Source organism: Monodelphis domestica, chromosome 3 (assembly GCF_027887165.1).
Source record: "Monodelphis domestica isolate mMonDom1 chromosome 3, mMonDom1.pri, whole genome shotgun sequence".
In the NCBI taxonomy this organism is placed as follows: domain Eukaryota; kingdom Metazoa; phylum Chordata; class Mammalia; order Didelphimorphia; family Didelphidae; genus Monodelphis; species Monodelphis domestica.
This window is the reverse complement of record NC_077229.1, coordinates 171,190,134-171,202,517: the sequence shown is the minus strand read 5'-3', so window position 1 is coordinate 171,202,517 and position 12,384 is coordinate 171,190,134. Positions and strand designations below refer to the sequence as shown.

The window sequence follows — 12,384 nt, the reverse complement described above, 5'->3', positions numbered from 1 at the left end:
TTTAGGATTGCAACTATGTGCTCTTTAGTCTAGTAGGGTCACTTTTAATCAATATAGTATGTATCTAAAGTTTCTAAAATCCTAACACCTTAGCCTGACATTCAGTTTCTTCACAATCCAGGTGTAGCCTACATTTTTAGCTTTATCTTATACTACTTTCCCTCATATATGTTACCACCAATAGTTCTAATTTATGTTCCTTAAATTATCCCCATGAATTCTTGGTTTTGCTTGTGTTTCCTACATCCCAAATACCTTTGTGGTTATTGTTCCAATCATTCTTCAAAACTTAAGGCTGGGGACAGCTAAGGAGCTCAGTGGATTAAGAGTCAGGCTTAGAGATGGAAGGGTCTCTGGGTTTAAATCTGTGTGACCCTGGGCAAGTCACTTTCTGGCCTCAGACCCTTCCTGTGTGACCCTGGGTAAGTCACCTTATCCTCCCTTACCACTCTTCTGCCTTGAAACTAATATATGATATTGATTCTAAGAAGGAAGATAAGGGTTTAAAAATAAATTCTTTTCCCATGAAGACTCCCTGATTCCTCAGAAGATTGCTCCTATCTGAATCCCCTATCTGATCTGCTGATCATATTGCCTATCTTGCCCTACCAAGCCTTCAACTTAGATCTCTCTCACCATTTGCTGCCTTTGCTCCTATGCATGGTACCATCAAGAGAAGCTGGAGAAGATGACTTAAGTGACAGCTGGGTCCACTACAGTTATGTTCCATAACTTCAGCTAGGCCCTCTCTGCTGCACCTTCCTAATGAACTCTATTGTACTCACCACAGTGTCTTCTCCAAAAATTTTCTTTCATCTTCTCTCCTTCCATGGATCCTCCTTCCCACCCCGCCAGCCAAGAACCTTGCCTCATGTTTTACCGACAAAAATAGAGGCTTTTTTCCCCAAGTGCTCCCTCTTCTCAGCTTCTCTTCCTCACCTCGTGTTACCCATATGCCTTCTGCCACTATTTCACAAAATGAAATAGCTCTTCCCCTAGACAAGGTTTACCCCTCTACATGCACCAATGATCCCATTTCATTCCCCCCCTCCAGAAGATTCTCCTTATTTCATAGCAACTTCCCCACTGCCTACAAAGATACTCAAGTCTTTCCCATCCTCAGAAAACCTTCATTTGATGCACCCATTCCTATGAATTGTTGTCCAAAATTCTTTTCTCCTATTGTGGCTCGATCACCTTTTCTTCTCTCTAGGCACTAACTTTTGCCTTTCCTTGTATCCCCAGCACCCACTACAGCACCTAGTGCATAGAAGGCATTCAATAAATATTGATTGATTGACTGCAAAATAGCCTCTCCTTTCTCTCAATTTTCAAGCACCATTTTTGTATACTATATTCTATTTTGTGATGTGTCGTTATTTGTACATATCTTATCCTTCTAACGTTCCCATTTGAGAAAAGAGACCATGTTTTCCTGAGTACCCTTAGAAGGTGTTCAACAAATGCTTGTTGACTTGAATCTAATTTCTAACATTCTTTTCATCTTAATTTAAGGTTCCTTGTAGTTTGGAATACTGGGATGAACTCCAGAAAACTTTTGTCGCTTTTCGAGAATTCAGTCTTTCTGAAAGCAAGGTTTATGAGCTGCAGTTGCCTGATATCAACCTTGTGAATGACCAGAAGAAATTGGTAGCCTCAGACCTTTGGAGAATTGTCCTGAACAGCAACCAAAATGGAGCTGATGACCAAAGGTAACTCAGTGAAAATGATCCAGTGTGATGATAAGTTAAAAACTATCTTTGCTAGCAGAGTAACAACATCTAGTCCATTCCAACTTCATTCTACCTTACCAATCTGAAATGTAAACCAAGAATCAGGTTCTCAAAATTCCTGCTGGGCAGCTGGAAGAGCAGCAATAGATAGGCAATGCACACGCACATGCACGCACACACACAAACACACTCTCTCTCACACTTTCTGATGGCTACGAACTTCAGATATTGAACAGATGCCCAGATCCTTCTCAAAGCAGATTCCTTCTTCTGGCTTTTTCTATGAAGAATTCTAACTAAAGTCCTTTCCACTCCAAATCTAGTATTCTTGTTACACACTGATAGTAGCAAGAAATAATAACTTTTAGGATCTGTCAGCAAAGGTTAAGTCAGAAACCCTAAACAGGCATAGCAACCTGCATCCATTTAATGTTAAGGCAAACTGCCCTATTCATTCCTTAATAGTTCTCAAGGGCATGTAGGTGCTCTAGAGAGAGGATAATGCTCTCTAGAAAATGAGGGCCTTTACTATATAATCTATAAGATTCCTCTTAGCCCTAATATTCTTTAATTTTCTAATTTGATTTTCATAGTAATGACCCGAATTTTCCAGAAAAGACTAAACTTATTTAGTCTACTCTTCAAAATAAGCAATCATGTACTATATCCTATCATGAGATCATAGTTTTAGAGCTAGTAGAGCTCCCACAGGCCATCTACTCCACCTCCCTCATTTTACAGTTGAGGAATCTGAGACCACAAGAAGTTAAATAATTTTCCAAGGATGATACAGCTTTTAAGTGTATTAGGCAATATTTGAGCTCCAAGCTTCGTGACTCCCTAAACCAGTTATTCTATGCTGCCTGTCACTGTGTTTGAAGGGATGCAAACAAAGCAAAGACAATAGAACCGGAAAAGTATGCCTGTGATTACAACTGAACTTATATCTATATAATGTCAACATGGAATCTAGAAGCCCCCAAACTTGTAGCCTAGAAAGATTGTGAACCCCAGTTTACCTAGCTTAAGGGCAAAGACTCCTGGTTTGATCTTGTCAAAAGAGCAGAGGGAAGGTCCTTCATGGCCTCTAAGACTAACAGTAGTGTCACGGGCAGGGTCCAACCTCACTCCTGATTCCAGGGTTCCTGGCAGGTGGCGAACGCTCAGTCAACAAAAATAACAAACGGAAGATAGCTTAATCATAACCGCCATGGGATTGCTTTGCATCTCAGCTGCTCCGCTTTCCAATGTCTGATCTTTATTTTTATGCCCATTCTCTTGGCATGCAGATACACAAAATCAAAGAGAGATAATTAGAAAAGTGATACATTAACTTTTAACAAATCACTTAATTCACATTCTATATTTGTGTATTGTGATTACAGACAGAATACAAGATAAATGATTTCATCACAGGTGGCTTACTAGGGAGTTTGAGTTACTGATTTGTGTAATTGAGTCACTGAGGCATATTGAAGCTTAGTGTACCTGTACTGTACCTGTATATATTGTATGGGCCTCGATGATTGATCTGTGTGCTGGCTTCATGAGAAAGTTTTGGGCTTGGCCTGTAGCTACAGTTTTGCTGGGAATCATGTACCTAAATAAAAGTTAACCCATGATAATTTTTGGGATTGGGTTTGAGGGTCTGATCTTTTGGTGATGTTTTGGGGAATTAGGGTACAGGTGTTTTGCTCTTGCATTATTTCTTTTGAGACTAGGTGGAATAATAATCATGTCAATTCATAGGTAGGGGCATTGATGAAAGAGGTCATGCAAGGGGGATAGCGTGGGCAGTCACATCTTGCCAAGGACCACTCTGTGGTCTCCCCAGCTACCACTCCTGACTCTGTCAAGGCGTGGACTGATGGCCCCCAGTACAGTAGACTTTAAGATGTTGAGTTCCTCTTTTGTCCCAAAGGATTCTCCCTTTTGGCCAAAGTCCTTTACCTTGGTGGCCCAGCCCTAGGCTGGGTCTTTCCCCTTTGTGTCCATTGTAGAGCATCAGCCCCTCACTGTTATTCCTGTCTGGAACTCTTCCTTTTCCTTTGTCAACATTATAAATTTAATCTACTGTCCCTCTCATCCTCAGCCCCGCCTGTTCCACCTAGAAAAGTATTTAAGCTCCCTAACTTTATTGGCTCCTGGGAACTGTCATTCTCTCAAGTTTGGGATTTCCAGGGGTCAGTGTCCAGAGCGGCCAGAGTTCACTCCTTGGACTCTGCAATCCTGTGACCCGCAGCTCTATGTTGAGGCCTACTGTTGCATTGAACCCCTTCCCCTTGTTTAAAGAGTGATTTTTGACTATTTAATAGTTCTGGGTTTTTTGCGTCAGACTCACAAGCTGAATGTCTGGAGTTTGATCCTCTGAAGGGAGGGTGAGATATATTGAGAGAGGCTTCTGGAGACTAGAAGAGTCACCGGACTTCCAGCTTGGGTTTAGCCCCCTTTTGAAGTGGATTGTGGATTCTCACAGGAACAGGCTCAAGCCTGAGGCTTTCACCTCTGAGCTAAATAAAACTGGGGAATCACTAACTCTTTCTAGGCTACAAGTTTGGGGGCTTCTAGATTCCATGTTGACAATAATGTACATACACAAGCATGTATGTGATATTTGTAGAAATATAAATAAGAAAATAAAAACAAAATTAATGGAGCTTTGTAAATACATAGGGATATTTGCAAAGGGATCCAAAGGTAGGTTTTTATTAGTTGGATTTTATTTAAAAAAAAAACTTGTATAAATGATAGCATTTTAAAATTTTGTTAAGATATAGTATATTTTGTTCTTTATATCTGCTTTATATGTAGATGATTTAAAATTGGGAATTTGAGTTGGAAATATAATTGCATGTTTGTTAAAATATTAGTTAACTGATGGTAATAAAGGATGTCTTATATTAATAGCCATTTTTTTCAACTGATGACTTGAAAAAGAACATTTTCTTTCTAAAATAATTTTTAAAACTTTTAAGCTAATAATTAAAAAGAAGTAAAAACTTTGCTCCCAAGAATGATTCATTCCCTAAATCAACTTGAGTTATGTTGTCTTTAACTTATGTGAGATCTTTGTAGTCTCTAAAACCCTACTCTAAAACCACCAGCTCCATGGCTTCTGAAGCATCTTCCCAGCCTCAGAGGCAACTTGGTACTGAGGAATGAGCCCTGAATTCAAGGGACTAGGGCTGTGTTTTAGACCTCTACTCTGCTCCTTACTATAACTATGGATCCTTAGGTAAATTATATCCTCTAGATCTCACTCTCTTCATATGTAAAGTAGGAGAACTGGACAAGATAATCATTAAAATTACCTTCCAGGTCTTTCATCTTCCAGGATCATGTTTCCTCTCAAGTTCTGGTGCCAGGGAAAAAAATCAAGTTTGCTTTTCTCTTTTTCTCTACTATCCTCTTTGCTTCTCCTAGGCCCTAGGGTTGTCAGTCAAGTATTAAGTGCCTACTGTTTGCCAAGCACTGTGCTAAATACTGGGGTTATAAAGAAAGGCAAAAAAAAATGTCCCACCATTGGGGAGCTCATTGAGGAGTCTATTGAGAAGATAAAATGTAGTCTATTGAGAATAACATGATGTAAACAATTACATCCATACATCTATAGGATGAATTAGAAATAGTCAGCAGAAAGAAGACACTAGAATTAAAGGAAATTGGTTAAGGCTTCCAATAACAGGAAAAGATTTTAGTTAAGGTTTGAAGAAAGTAGAGAAAACCAAGAGGTGGAGATGAGTAGGGAGAGCATTCCAAGCTTGGGGGACAGATCATAAAAATGCCTGGAGTTGGCAAAATCTAGTTCAAGGAAAGACAAGGAGACCTGTGTCACTGGATTGCAAAATTTGTAGGGGAGATAAGGTGGGGAAAAAAGAGGAAAAATAGAGAAGGGGGCAGTTTACAGTGGGCTCTGATTACCAAACAATATTTGGTCCTGGATGTAATAGGAAGTTACATAATTGATTGAATGCATAGGAAACATGGTCAGATTTGTGCTTTAGGAGTAACAGTTTGACAGGTGAGTACTAAATCAAGGGAAACTTGAAGCGAGACCAACCAAAAGGCCATCTTCAAGTGTGAGGTGATGAGGACTTGTACCATGGAAGGGCCTATGCCAGAAGAGGAAAGGGGGCTTGGAGGAGAGGTGTTACAAAGGTGGAAATGACCAGACTTGACAATGAGGACAGGGATTCTTAACCTGGACTCTCTGAATTTATAAAAATAATTTGATGGCTGAATTTCCTTTGTAATCCAACTCTCACCTTTCAAATTAATTAAAGATAAGAAAGAGAGTCTTCATGAGACACAGAATACTACAATGTGGTTTCCAGGGAGATTTGAAAAGAAATATCCAGACACAGATCTCATTCTGGAATTGGAGAGTATGTTTCAGCATGAGTCTTAGAATTATGGTTAGTCATTGTGTTGATCAGAGTTGCTAATCTCTCTCTCTAAAATATTGCTCTTACTGTATAAATTGTCCTCCTGGTTCTTGTCACTTTACTCTGCATCAATGTTCAAAAAAGTGTTTCCAGGTTTTCCTTCTTCATTTCTTGCAATAATAATAAACCCCATTGCATTCATATGCCATAACTTGTTTAGCCATTCCCATATTTGTGACATTTCCCCCCTTTTTTATATTATACCTTTTCCACGCCTGGTCTGTGGCTTGAAAAATATTGAAATTCCATTCAATAAACCTTTAGTAAGCATCTGTTGTGAGCAGATCCCAGTGTCAGCTGTTAGGACACATTCAGTTTTGATAAATCATAATCCTTGTCCTGAGAAAGCTTAGAATCAAGCCAAGCAATATACTTACTTAAGTAATTACAAAGAAGCATAGAAGTATATAACACAAAGTACTATGGATGTGAGGACCACACTGGGGAAAGACCATTAAAGACTGGGAGAATCAGGAAATGCCTCATAGAGTGCTTGGTGTTTGAATTGTGTCCTAAGGAGTGTTGCTAGGACTGAACAGAATGAAAAATTTCAGTCATCTTTTTAGACATTTAACCGATGTACAAATTAGCCAAAACATTCTGTGTTCTAAACGAATAATTGTCACTGATACTTTTTAAAAAATTAATGTTAATAATGAATATTTGATAACCAAGGCCTAACTGACCTTTTTAAATCCAAATTAAACCCCTAGGGCTAGACAACAAAAAGGAGCCATTAGCCCAGGGTAAGTGACCACTTGTTGAATGGGGGTTGGCAGGTGCAGGAAGGGGTGCCTTCTGTGTACTAGCTGGGTTAGGTGGCTGCTTCTCTTCTCACATTCTGAGATTTGAGGCCTCAAAATAAGAAACTGGATTCTAGGTTTGATTATAGGCATCATTTACTGTAAATCTCCAAGCTTTGATTTTCCTTTTGTATAACTATTGTATGTGTTGACTGGGAAAAAAACAGAACTATTAAATACTCAGAAAAGCTACTCTTTAATTAAGGAAAGAGATACAGTGCTGAGTTAGACCTCTACACAGAGCTGCACGCCACACACCTACACAAGGCCAATTCTGCTGGATTGGACAATTCCAAGTAGCCACTAAAGTGGGCAAGCTTAAATACCTTTCTAGGAGAAAGTGGAGACTAAGGATGAGAGGGATAGTTGATTGACCTAATAATGGTAACAAAGGAAAATGAGGAGTCCCAGATAGGTATAACCGAGGGGCTGGTGTTTTACTATGGACACAAAAGGGAAAGACCCAGCCTCGGGCTGGGCCACTGGGTTAAAGGAGTTTGGCCTAAGGGGAGAAACTGTTGGGACAAAAGAGATACTTAACACCTGATGGGATTAGCTATTCCCACCTAACCTACTTTAAAGTCTATTGTTAGTCAGAAAGTTATATTTTCCCTCCCAGAGGAACTCTCATGTGACAAGGTCAAACCTGAGGCTTTCCCCTTTAAGCTAAGTAAACTGGGGGTCATTCAATCTTCTAGGCTACAAGTTTGGGGGCTTCTCGATTCCACGTCCACATATGTGATTGCCATTCCTGTGTAGTATAAATTGTCTTATTAAAAATAACTTTGGATGACTTGAAAAATAACAATGATCTTTCCTTAAACATTTACTAGCTTTGTGACCCGCAGCAATTCCCTTAATGTCTCTTATTCTCAATTTTCTCATCATATAAGAACAATAATAGTACCTACTCTCAAAGTTCAAATGATGTGAAATATGTAAAGTGCTTTGCAAACCTTGAAATGGTATATAAAGACTAGCTATTGTGTATTATAATAAGTACATTATCTTTTCAAAGCACTTTCATAGCCATGATAGCAGTGTGACCCTCACAATAACCCTTTGAGGGAGGCAGGGTGTTGTCTTCATTTGCCATGGCAGGAAATTAAATCCCAGAAGCTCTAGAGTCACATGAGACTCCGAATTCAGTGCTTTTTTTTCCACTGCAATTTACTTCCTACAGCATAGTTAGAGTTGAGATGACTGGCTGAAATTTTGAGATTCAGTCTAGAAAGAAGTTCTTGTTTCTAGATCACTTGAGCATTTTTTAAAAAATCGGTTTCCCAGCCATGGAGATTGAATAACACTGGATAGAGGTTGCCTGTTTTTCCATCTTTAAGTAATGAAATGCCAAAAAAGCCTCACTTCCTATTGGGTATTGATGGATTCGCAGAGGGATTTGCCTCATAGCACTAGACGCAGGAGTGTAAAATGTTCTAGAAGTCAGGAGGAGTCACAAAGTAGGAACATGAATACCTCAATCAATAAAAAAAGAAGTAAACATCTGGTTTCGATTAATAGTATCAAGTTGGAAATGATTTCTTGATACTAATTGTGAAGGAATGCATTTTCATCATTGAGAAGTTAAGTGTTTTAGACAAGGTTAATTCCTCTGAATGGGGAACCTTCACCGATTACCTCTGTGGTCAGCTTAGCCCCTGGAAATGTGAGCTCTGGGAACCAGAACTGTAGAGAATGACATTCAGTGCACTCTTTTCATCAAAGTGCTTGACATTGTAGTCCCAGGCATCATTTTGTACTCAAATGGGATTTGCAAGTGTAACTAATATTTCACACATTCAGCTTTGTTAAGATGATTTAAGACAAATAGATTTTTAGTTTGAAATTGGTGTTGATGAATTCAGTGAGAATAACTAGTTTACAAAGTCAGTACCATAAATCACTGCCAAGAGATATATTAAATGGGATAGCAAAAATCCACAGAGATAAAACTAGATTTTAGTAAAGGCCTATAGAGGAAAATATGAATGCTTTGATTAGGCTCTTGGCATTCATGTTTCAACAGTGTGATATAAATACTAGTTGTCATTGTTATTATTGTTATAATCATCATTATTGCTAATTTTGTGATCCTGGGCTTTATGAACTTTGTGAACTCAGGTTTCATTTGTAGCTAGAATGCCAATACTGTGTCCTCTATTAATATGTCAATGCATCAGTCACTAAACAAAGATTTCAAACTTGGTGCCAACCATTAAATTAATGCTTCTATAAACATTCTCCCTAAGAGCTTTCAGATTTTTAGCACCCCTTGGCTCTATTTTGCCACTCTCAGCATGGAAGCAGAAAAGGGGCTTTATAGGACTGAGGTCTGTTTTGTATTGTTAACAAGTTCATGGATCAATGTAGCCTGTAAATGTCAATACTTGAGAGCTGACCTTCTTTTGATGAGCATCTCTGAACTTAGCAGGGCGTCATAAGACAGCAGACAGTCTTTTGTTAAGCCTGTTCTCAAAGTCTTTTCACTGTCATAAAACATGTTAGAATTATATATACTTCAATGGGTTAGCTTTCAGACAATGGTTAGAATTGAGCAAGGCACCAAAGTAAGTAAGCTACTTGTGTTTTATCACCAGAAACAGCATTTTAGGCAATATTAAGGTTCTTCATGATTTCATGACCCTTGTTAAGAACTTCAGGCTAATCTATCAGTGTATCCAAAAGACATTGCTAAGCTATCAATGAGCTTTGAATCAGGCTTCAAAATTAAACTTTACCAGTTACTGTGAACAGCTAAATAACATGTTTGAGCTATTGAGGATGAGAATTGCTTGACTATCCTGTGATGACTTTTTTTTGGCTTGTTTTTTAGGATTTTAGGCAGCCCTGTGCATAGAATGAGTCAGAGATTCCTGTGTAAGGTAGAGGAAAGCCTTTAATCCAAAACCCAAACTGCCACATGCTAACAGTTATGTTCTAGATTGTACATCTATATTGGCAAGAAGGGTTGGTTAGGTACATGGTCAATATTTAGAATTGTGAAATATGCAGATAAAGATGGTTATTTAAAGGGAAGGCTACAATGATTCCTTAGAACCATAACAAATGCTATGTAGAAAAAGGCAGCTTTCAGCAGACAGCATCATTTTGTCTGTATCATTTTGTTCCTGAAGCACGCAAATCCTATTATAGCAAATGCTCATGAAACGCATCACCTCAGGATTTAATCCCTGCAGCCCAATACTAGGCTAGCACTCATCACTGAGGGGAACAACAAATGGATGCAAGAAGCAGACTTGGGCTCTGATATAAAACTTTCTTTCCTAGACTGGGTCTGGTCTCCGAAATTAATGGCCCCTCCAAAGTCCCTCATATTATATAGGAGTAGTTTGGGCTTAACCAAATTTTTTTTCCAATTGTTTTTCTGTTCCATGGCTTCATTGTTCTTTCTCACTCAGCTGTTTTGTGAGGTAAAACCTAATCTGGGCTTAAAACATTTCACAAGATGACTTCTGAAAAGTAAAACAAGTACAAATATAGAATAAAAGAGAAGCCAAATATCCTTATTAATTCCACTTAGTTCTGATATTCCAAATATAAATGCCTGTGTCCATTTTTAATCAGCTTGGCTGCACCAAGTGCTATACTTTATTCCTGGAATTTTTAAATTCCTGAATATGTTAGTGCTTGAAATTAATAGGGAATTGTTTTCTCTGAGTCTTCAGTATCTTGAAATAATCCTTTCCTTTCCCTTTGGCTCCTCTCCTCCACTTCCCCTTTCATTGGCCCAAATTCTCTTCCCCAGGCCTGACGACTACACTCTGAATCTGCAGGGTCATATATTGTTGACACTCTACATTTATTACTGGAAGAGACCATAATACCTCTAATGCCTCATCTTTTCAAGGTGAGAGGGTCTTTTTCCGATTAAGCTTCCTCTCCTTGAGATATTCCACCTTTTCCATATCATCTAGTAGCAACACTAGTTCCTTTCATCCAAGCCCGAAGGAATGCCACATTGATTTCTTTTTCTTTCAAAAGATATCTCTCTCAATTTCAATGAAATGTTTGACATGCTCTCATCATTAACGAGCTAAAAAATAGACCTTGAACATACCACTTTTAGGTGGATAAGCCAAACCTGAAGCAGGTGGCTGGATCTGATGACATTTCAGGCTAATTTTTAACAATAGAGATATATGAGGAAGGAAGGAAGTTCTCTACTCCTATGGGTACCTGAAAAAACAACTACATCTCATATAGTTAGAGAGTAAGAAATTTGTCTAGCAATTAACTTTATGACTTTTTCAAGCCTTTATATAGAGAGATGTTTCCTGCGTCTACTTATTTCTTTTTCCTTCAAAACATTTAACTTTGAGGGTCATGGTTTTCATCATTTTAGGGAGTCTCTGGAGGAAACCATGTAGCCTTTCCATTTGCTACTATTAACTGGTAGCCAATTTAACAGTACCTTTTGAAGTTACTATTGCTGGTCTTCTCCTTTTCCTAACATGCAGCTCAACATCCCCCATCCCTTTGCCTGTGTGTGCCAGTGCTCAGAGGGCACTGCCCTCACCCCACCTCAAAGAATCCTTCTCTTCCTTCAGCTCTAGCACTGCCTTTTTTAGAAAACTCCCTGATCCCCTCCTTGCTTTTGATTCCAAACTTCCTTGTGTTTAACTATTTGATAGCTCTAGAGTGTCAGAAAGGCCTGAATTCACATCCAACCTCAAACATTTACTAGCTATTTGATCCTGACCCTATCTGCCTCTGTTTCCTCATCTATAAAATAAGTTGGAAATGGAAATGGCAGTCACTCCAATATCTTTGCCAACAAAATACCAAATGAGGTCACAAAGAGCCGGACAAGACTGAAACAACAACAGTGATCTTGGTCAAACAAGTCAGTTAACTTATGTGTGTCTCAGTTTTCTCAACTGTAAAGTGGGGACAAATAATTGCACCTGACTCCTTGCTAGGGTTGTTGTGAGGCTCAAATGAGATAATATTTGTAAAATGCTTTGTAAAGTGTAAAATACATAGTAGGTGCTATATAAATATTAGTTGTTTATAACAGTGCCTCACACATAGTAGTCCTTTAATAAATATTTGTTGAAATGAATTTTTTTGAATGACACTCTTGGCTACCCTTCCTTTTGACTATTACTTCTGTCATGGCTTCAAAGATACCAAAAAATAATCTTGATTTACTTCTTTCCTTTATGATTTACCTTTCTCTGTTTCCTTTTCTGGTTCTTCTTTTCAACCCTTTCCAAGATTCTGCTGCCAGCTTTTCCTTTTCCCTTTCTCCACTCTTTCCCTTATCAAGCTAATTTCTCCCATAGCCCTAGTCATCACTCCTAAACTGAACTCTTTTCTGAGCCCTAGACCCCCATCTCATACTTCATCCAGGCTTTACCTATTACCAGGAGGGACTGAGGA

At 38.7% G+C, this 12,384-nt stretch overlaps 1 protein-coding gene across 8 annotated transcripts in view; it reads left to right on the top strand.

Annotated features, from left to right (window-relative positions):
- VPS13B (vacuolar protein sorting 13 homolog B) overlaps positions 1-12,384 on the top strand; it is a 1,055,144-nt gene that overhangs the window by 923,841 nt on the left and 118,919 nt on the right. For all 8 annotated transcript variants that reach the window (XM_056820764.1, XM_056820763.1, XM_056820760.1 and 5 more), the window contains one exon: positions 1,516-1,712. In XM_056820764.1, coding sequence (XP_056676742.1) covers positions 1,516-1,712 — 197 coding nt within the window. The remainder of the gene's footprint in view (positions 1-1,515; positions 1,713-12,384) is intronic.